This window comes from Mesoplodon mirus (assembly GCF_964341445.2).
Source record: "Mesoplodon mirus genome assembly, chromosome: 10".
NCBI classification, from domain to species: Eukaryota; Metazoa; Chordata; class Mammalia; order Artiodactyla; family Ziphiidae; genus Mesoplodon; species Mesoplodon mirus.
The window spans coordinates 12372061-12381155 of NC_138986.1; the positions used below are offsets into that span (position 1 = coordinate 12372061).

Sequence of the window (9095 nt, forward strand, 5' to 3'; positions counted from 1 at the left end):
CTCAGCCAGTGTTCAAGGTCAAGGTTGATTACATTCTCGCAAACCATTATGAGTTAGTTGTTGTCCAGTAACAGGAAAACCGGCCCAGAAGAAATACCTAAAATGCCATGTACAAGCAGCAATGTCAGCACTAATTCTAAGCCCACTATACTTCTAAAAAAAGGGAGCAAGTGATCATGAAATATGACTATTTAGAAGACGGGAATACAGATGTGCCCTAAATGCCAACCAAAATTACTGTAACAAACTCAGTGCTAGCCTAAAGCAGAATGGCTGAACTATATATATCTCATGAATTTCAATGTTGCCAAAAAAAATTTTTTTTTTTTTTTCGTGGTACACGGGCCTCTCACTGCTGTGGCCTCTCCTGCTGTGGAGCACAGGCTCTGGACGCGCAGGCTCAGCGGCCATGGCTCCCGGGCCCAGCCGCTCCAGGGCATGTGGGATCTTCCCGGACCGGGGCACGAACCCGTGTCCCCTGCATCGGCAGGCAGACTCTCAACCACTGCGCCACCAGGGAAGCCCCAATGTTGCCAAAAAATTTTTATATTTAATCCTGAATGACTGAAACACTCTCAAATCAGAGTCCCCAAAATCATTATTATCAGTCTCAATTATCCTTGTATTCTAAATTTTTTTAATTAGTTAAAACCACAACTTTTACCATATGTTGTTTTAAAATGAAAAACAAAGCAAAAAGGATTTGAAAACAGCATAATTACACAATATAAAACTTAGGATGGATTTAATCTAACTGGAACTTTCATGGAATAGTCCCCTTCCCACTATCCCCTCTTAGTAAGAAGTGAAACCATAAACAAATCAGAGTTTTGATTTTAAATTTCCCAACTAAACTCCTATACGCCTACAATGCCATAAAATGACCTTCAAAATAATGCTTATACATACTAAGTCCTCCAAAACATTAACTTCATATTTAGTCAAAGAATCTTCCAACTAATAGGGAATCTAAAAATCTCAAATCAGTCATTTATTTCACAGAGGAGAAAACCAAATGTCCAGAAATGTTAACTGCCTTGGTCCAGGCCATTCAGCTACCTACTATAACATCAACCTATCCATTCAAGAAATCTTTATTTAGCATAAACTATCTACTAAGGCACTATGCTATGTACCAAGGATATGAAGCAATAAAGATACGTGGTCACTGTCCTCATGGAATTTATAATCTGGTGGGAAAGATTACTGCTAACTACTTAAAACTGTAGTTATCACTAGAAGGAAAAGCACAGAGTGTTTTAAGACAGTTTAACAGGGGACCTAAATCAGTGATTCTCAACCATGGTCGATTTTGCCCGCCAAGGGGCATTTGGTAGTATCTGGAGACATTTCTGGTTGTCACGATGGGGGAGCTAGTGGGTAGAGGCCAGGGTTGCTGCTAAACATCCTGTAATGCACAGGACAGCTCCTCACAACATATAATTATCCAGCCCAAAATATCAATAGGGTCCAGGCTGAGAAACCTTGATTTAAACCACTGGGGGCAGGGAGGGGTTAGTGAAGGCTTCCTTCCTTTATAACACTAAGACTGCTATGTCTTTAAGGGATTTTTCACAAGGTAGAAACAAAAAAGATAGACTAATTGTTACAATTAGAACTCCCACTGGAAAATCAAAACAGGAGAGAAAAAGGAGAGATTTCCCCCATACATGAAAAAGAAAGAAAAAGGCAATGTTTCATAGCTACTTCACATAAATTCCCTTTCCTGAACCACAAGGGGAAAATATAAAAACAAATTTCACATGCTTTTATTATTCCCATTACCTTTCCCACTGTTCTCTACCAAACCATGCCTACTACTAGATATTGGTGGAAAGATTGTATTAAAAGTCCTGTAGTTAACCAAATGAACACTCTGGATACAAACTTGGAAATGGAGTAAAATGAAGATGGGATTTCACTATTGATGTGAAAGACAAGGCACAGAAGAGGAAAATGTACTGGGTGTTAAAGTGACTCTGGAAAGGGCTACATCCTGAAACAAAGAGTAAGCTATCGGACTAACCAAAGGATCCTAAGGACAAAAGACACTAAGAATTTAGATATCCTAAAGATGAGTAAAGAATTTAAGAACCAAGGTAAATTCAAAAATTAAACTGCAATAATTTTCCTGATACATGCATAACAGATTTTTATAATGCATAAGAGATTCTTATATTTTCCACATATTAAGAGTTCCTATATTACTAAAATGCCCTCTCCAATTAAGTTATAATTTTCTAAGGAAAGGGTCCTGTATTGCTATTCTCTTTTCCTTCTTTTCAAAAACAAAAACCCTACCACAATAACCTCCATACAGGAGGAGTCTTAAGGACAGAGTACAAATATGCAGCTCACATAAAACTGCTGCATTCCAGTAATCAACTGTGGTCCTAACGTAATCCACAGATTTAAACAGATAAAGATGAGACCCTTTCCACTGAGGTGAGGACTCTAAACCATCATAACAAGTAAATGCCACCATCTTTGAGCAGCAGCAACTATAATACCTTGTAATGATAATAATTCTTCTCGAATGAACCGCTCAGGTCAAGCACTGACTGTTAGGGAATCTTATATTCCATCCTGGACAAATTTTCTTTCATCATTTCAGAACTGACATTAGTGGTCATGGGATAAACTTTTATCACAGGATGATGCTTAACTGGAAATTAAAGTTCTCTCACAAAACTAGCACAATGGGCACTTAAATATCAGTTCTTGAGCCTCAATCTCATTTAACTCATGGTAAGTATGAGGTATTTACCACGTAAAGGATCTTCTGACAGTGCATTTGAAAATGGGGTAGGGAGGCACAAAGTCCCTTTGAGAAAAGGGTTGGGGGGTGGAGGTGGCCGGGGGTGGGGGTGGCGGGTGGAGGCAGGCAGGCAGGCGGACACGCCATCATGACTCGGACACATCCTGCAGAAGACCACACACTTTCAGACTGAGACTTAGCCACAATTTGCATATTAAAAACCTATATTCTTAACTTTAAAATCTCTGGCACGTTCCTGTTTTCACGCCAAGATCTGCTTGCTTGTCTTCCCTTTTTTAATCTTGGAAAACCTGATAATTAGCAAGTTCTAAAAGTTAAACATTTCTTATTTTAAACATTATACATACAGAGCTAAATTGTGGTGCCTTATAAAGCAAATGGCACTTCTTGACAATTCAGTGCTTCAAAGATACCTTTAAACTTGCCAGAGAAAGTTCCGTTGGGCTCAGCCCAAGGATAGATGCCTTTAAAAGCCAAATTCACTGCAAGTAAACATTCTAAAACATCCTTTTCTCCTAGTCCCGTAACTCAGATTCCTTTTTTATTTTTGCACTTTGCAACACGTGATTTAATGGAAAAACATCATTACTGAACTATTTCCCACTATATACTTCCTTGCAAAAACACATTTTTACTACATCAGCAAGTATTATAGATATTCACAAAAACTATTTTCAGAAATCAGAAAAAAACAGGATTATGTACTTTGAGTTTAAAGCAAAAAAAAAGTATATTCTTCTGAATCTTCTTCAAAATCTATTGCCCTTCCTCAATTCTATGACGGTTACTGCTACAATTTTTAAGCCAACCCCATTTTCAAATATGGTGAAGTGCGAGCGTATTAGTAAATAGGAAGTTAAAAGATGTTTTAAGTTCTCTGAAATACATAAGGGGAAAAGAGAGAGTGCTACATGAACTAAAATGGGAACACTACTACAAATCTCAAGTTCTTATGAAGACTAGGTGAGAGGAGCTGAAGCATCAAGCCAGCCATTTAAATGTTAGGCTCCGTACCCTTAACGTCAATGCTAAAATGAAAAACCAATTGTTAACACCTGTAATCCACCACGCTTTACGGTGACCAACCACAGTGTACTAACCACTAGTTTGTATCTACCACATGGCAGGGAGGGCTGGGAATGGACGAGGGTACATATTAGGAACCCCCAAGATAAACAGGAGAGGCACCCATCAAAAAGGCGTAGGGTAAATCAAATAATTGCAAGGAAATAAGAGAAAGGATTTTTTTATAATAAAAAAACCCACTTTAACATTCTCTTAGTGCTATAGCACAACATGTAGCAAATAAAAAGGCTACAGACCTGTTGTTCCCCCCCTGCAGAGCCAGGAAACTATTAGCAATAAATTGGAACATACAGTATCCTTACTTTTTATTCCAGATTTTAAGGATAAGAGTATTGTGGGATGGAACCACATTTTATAATTTGACCCAAACTATCAGCTATAAATTCATAAATAAAATGGAAAAGCTTCCCAAGTTTACTGCTCTAATTTGTATCAAGCGGTAAAAAAGAAAAGAAAATCCAGTATTCAAAAAGAAAATCCTTTCCCAAAAAAATGCTTGCTTTCATATAACTGTGTCACTGCTATCTAGTCTAATATGGAGAGTTTAATTCACATATTATCTAACTTTTAGCCTCTTTGCTAAGTTTCCAAAACGTCAATTCTAGGGAGGGAGGGAGGGAGAAAAGAGGGACGGTGGGAGGGAGGAGGGAACGAGTTTTCTCCTTTTGGAAAACAAATAAAATTGTAAAACAGCTTTTTAAAGTATTGCCCTGTTCATAATATCACTATTATACTACTGAATAGAGTATTAGCACTTCCACATGAAAAGTTCATAAAATTTATGTAAGTTTAGTTAACATCACATTAAAATATTTTTAAATAAGGCATACAGGTAAGGATAACTCTGGTTGTGTAGATATGTACTTGTTAAATGCTTGTTTAATGTTAGCATTAAGGTCTATTCCTACCGGAGTTTTAAAACATTTTAAAATATTTTATCAAAACTTGTCTCCCTTCAGACTAGGGAACTCAACTAAATAGTGAAAACCGGACACCTGCTTGTTAAAAATCTAGCCCTATATATGACACGTGAAGGAGCCCGTGGGAAATGCTTCTCCAGCATCTTCCCTCTGCATGCACAACTCTCCCTGCCTGTCTTTATGTCGGATGATGAGAACAGGGGGGGAGTAAGGATAGGAGAAATTGCAGAATAATCTCGCCTCCCGATCAACCATGCCCTTAGCTTAAGTCCCTAGTTGGCAGGTTACCTAGCCAACAATATCTCAATTATAAACAAACACTACTTGCAATGTGACCACAGGTTATCACCCCTGTAGGTGCTTTGCCTGCACTACCCCCGATCACGGCCTGCCTCATTAAGGACCCGGGAAAGGTCTGGGCAATGATGCCCGGCCTCCAGTTAAAATCCCGCAGGCCCAGGAAAGAGATGGGCGGGCCAGGCATCGGCGGAACTGACCCAGAGAGACCTGCCGTAGGCCTCCGGGGGAGGGCCCACGCGGGCCTTCCCTCCAGCCCCGCAGCCACTCAGTACTCTGCTGGAGACACCGGAACCTCCCTCCGCCCCGGGGCGGCCCTCTTCCAGCCCTCCGCCCACGGAATCGGGGGAGGGGCGCCGGGGCAGAGAAACACCCCTCCCCCACGGCCACAGCTAGGCCGCCACTCGCCCCACCCTCAAAAGCCCAGCGGGCCAGTGCCCACCCTCCTGCGGTGGCCTCGTCCCGGGTTGGGGGGAGCGTGGGTAGGAGGGGAGGCTAAAGTACAATACCAACCTCGCTATTGAAGGTTTTCACAGCCTCCATGTTGTCGGTGCGGAGGCCCAGAGCCCGGCGGCGGAAGAGGCGGCGGCCACTGCACTGGGTGGGGAGAGCGAGACGGGGGCGGCGACGCGGCTGCGAGGAGGGGGCGCCGGCGGGAGGCCGGGCCGCTGCGACCCCGGGCAGGAGGGGAAGGGCAAGCACCGGCGGGGAAGGGTTCCCTTAGGGGCAGCGAGGCCCCGGCATGGCCGCTAGGACGGGCGGAGCGCCGGTCCGGGAAACAGAGGCGCTGCCGGGGCTGGTTGGCAGCGGCGGGGGAGGGGCTGGGCGCCTTCTCTTCTCCGCCCCGCTCGGTCTCGGGCTTCCACCCCCTAGCCCGGTCCCCTACACTCTCCACCCCCTTCTTCCTCTTCCTCCGACAGGCTCTTGTTTCACCTCCCCGCCGCTCGGGCCGTAGGAACCAGCAGCGCACGGCGAAGACGGAGGAGGAAGCGCTGGCAGCAGCGGCTGCGGCATCCAATATGGCGGACACGAGTCGGGCCGCGCAGCTCGGAGATCCGCGGCGCCCGCCAGCGCGCCCCCTGGCGGCGGGACCGCGCAGGCCCGGGCCGCCGCGCGGAACCATCGAGCGCGCGCGGGCCAGAGCGTCGCCGCCAGGAGGCCCCGCTCTTCTCGGCTCCCGGGGTCCCTTGCCCCTCACCCGCACCCCACCTCCTCGCCGCTACGGGAGCGAGTGCTGCTGCCTCTTGGAGCGCCACTGGGGCCACTGCAAAGCACTGCTCTAAGAAAAACCCAAATGTCCCCCCGGCAAGTTTAGGCAATAATATACACGTTTCCGTTGTTTCCATGTGGCTTGGCCCCTTTACACGAGGTTTAGTTGCTTTTCAGAACTTTACTGGACGTTGGCCTAAAGGTTAACAGCCGGAAAAGTTCCTAGTCAGTCACTTATTTGGTAACGATGTGCCCAAGCATTTTAATAGCGTCGGGGGAAAACGTTAGAAACAAAAGCTTTGGATCCGGGCGGGGGCCGGGGGACGAGGGAAGCACGCCTGCAGCGAGCAAGCAGCTCAGTGCAGGAAATGCACGCTACATAAAATCCGGGGGGACCGGCGTGGTCTAGACAATGAGTGCATTTGTCTGTACAGCGGGAAGCAGTGCCCAGAACACACAAGATTTCCATAGGCGAAAGGGAACCCATCTTTTATGAAAGATGGATTATTCTAAGGGAATTTTGCCCTAGGTTTAGAGGCAGAGGGTGAATACCGTTTTCCTAGATGAAATAGATGCTGCTAGCAAAATGCCTTCTCTCTCACTTCGTGCAATGTAAGATAACCGATACCAAATTCAAAGCGAGCATTTAAATTAAAAGTTAGAGGTGTATCACTGAACCCCAAACACCACTGTCGTCTTACTGGGAGTCATTTTTCAGCAATCACTTCTCCGAAGTTCACTCGAAGGAAAGGGGGGAAAGATGACGGCAGAATTTTTCTCTAGAGGATTGTTGGAATCAAGGTACTAATGTAAGAGCTGAGCCCAGAGCCGTGTGAAACTGGGGAAGGCAGGCGCTTCTTGACATTTTAGGGTCTGCTTTTTAGAGCCTACTTCATTGACAGCTTTAATACGGTGGCTGGCTACTTAGAAGGTAAAATGGATAACTTTTTCGTAAGAGCTTATATTTCCACTTTCAAAATCTCAAATGTGTGACAAAGGTCATAGGCCAAGCCATTCTGATCTCTTGCAAACATTTGCAGTAGCCTCCTAACTAACTGGTCCCTATCATTCATCCTCCAGACTCTAGCCAGAGGGGAATTTTTTAAGACACAAATCAGATCAGGTCACTCCCTTGTTTAAATCTTTTTAAGACTTTCCCATTGCACTTCAGATATTATCTTAACCTCTTATTATGGCCCGAAGGTCCTACCTATCTCAGCTCACACTACTTTCCCCGTCCTCTTTACTCTGGCCACAGTGGTCTCCTTTGTTCCTTGACAACACTGAGTGCTTTCCTAGCTAGGACACTTGTGTGCCTCTGCCTTCTGGGGTGCTGTTGCTCTCGTTCTTTCCTAGCTGACTCCTCATCCTCTTTCCTTCTGCCAGAGGTTTCTCCTAATCAGTTCATCTACAGTAGCATGCTGTAACTTGCGGAAGTACCCACTCAGTTCTGGTCATGCCAGATCTTAACACTCAACATTTGCTGCTCTGGCCTATGAGGGATTATTTATTCAGTCATTCATGAATGAATGTTGACCGAATTACTTAGGCCTGAGAGATTAAGATGCAATACAAGCTAAAGAATTATATTTTTAGAAAAGAATTAAATCTGTTGTTAACATATTACAGGACTTGATTTCATAAAGCTTCCATAGCCAGAAGGATTGCCGAAGGCGTATTTGGACCAAGGGATGGAAAAGAAAAAAAAAAAAAGGCAGAGGACAACCTAAGCACACTCTTTTAGTGAGAAGGAAGTAAACCAAGAGGAAAAGTAGAGAAAGGTTAGAGGAGGGTAAAGGGGAGTCTGGAGGCCCAGTGCAAAGAGTAAATGCAAAGTCTGTGCACAGCTACACACACCTCTACGTTGTGAACATGTCAATGCCCATGTCTGTAGTTTATGTGTGTATGTATATTAGGATTCTGATTCCCAGGTAACAAACCAATTCGAGCTAGCTTAAGCATTAAAGAATTCATCATTAGGATGCAGATTTTTCTCCTGTAACCCAAAGTCAGGAATGCAAATGGGCCTAAGGAAGGCACCCAAACCAGAATTTAGAAAGCCTAAAGCAGCCTTATCTGCGTACCTGCTTGAGTTTTCCTTCTGTTGCTTTATCCAACTCTCTGTTTTACTTAGTGGGATATGACTGTCACTCCTGGTTATATAGTTCTAAACACCTAGAGGACCTGACTGATAGCCTCTCCTTCCCAGTTCCAAATTCCTTAAGAGGAAAGTAAGGAACTGGATTGACCCAGCTTGGATTAGGTGATCATCACCGAGAAATTTAAGACCAATAATTCATTTTCTGAAGCAGATTAATATGGGAAATAGTGGGCAGGAGTAGCCCAGCCACTGGAAGCAATATTCCCAATTGTGAATTATGAAACTCACATTCCAGAGTTTATGGCATTCTCTTCCAAGTGCGGTTATCATTGGCCTTTCCCCTAGGACTTAATCATTTCGGGGAGTAACTCATAGGCTCTAATTCAGCCGTAACCAAGCGGTCAGAGTCAAAAACAGTCTGGAGCAGCCCTCGCCATAGAGCTTTCTGAGATGGTGGACATGTTCTATATCCGTGATGCCCAATTCAGTGGCGCTAGCTCCGTGTGACTATCGTGCATGTGAAATATGGCGTGCGCAACTGAGAAAATGAGTTTTTAATTTTATTTCACTCTAATTGGCTCAAGTTTAAATATATGCTAGTGGCCACCACATTGGAAAGCAGAGGTCTAGCTAGAGAGGACTTAGTCCCATCGATAGGGCACGTCCTGGGTAAGGGGAGTCATTGTGAGATGGCAGTAAGCAA

The 9095-nt window shown here is 44.3% G+C and overlaps 1 protein-coding gene across 1 annotated transcript in view; it reads right to left on the bottom strand.

The window, feature by feature from the left end:
• Positions 1–6145, bottom strand: part of SCAF8 (SR-related CTD associated factor 8) — an 81016-nt gene extending 74871 nt beyond the window's left edge. The window contains 4 exon segments of the mRNA XM_082633583.1: positions 5596–5648; positions 5651–5752; positions 5755–6019; positions 6022–6145. Coding sequence (XP_082489709.1) covers positions 5596–5648; positions 5651–5752; positions 5755–6019; positions 6022–6096 — 495 coding nt within the window. The 5' untranslated portion in view covers positions 6097–6145.
• Positions 6146–9095: the final 2950 nt, after the last annotated feature.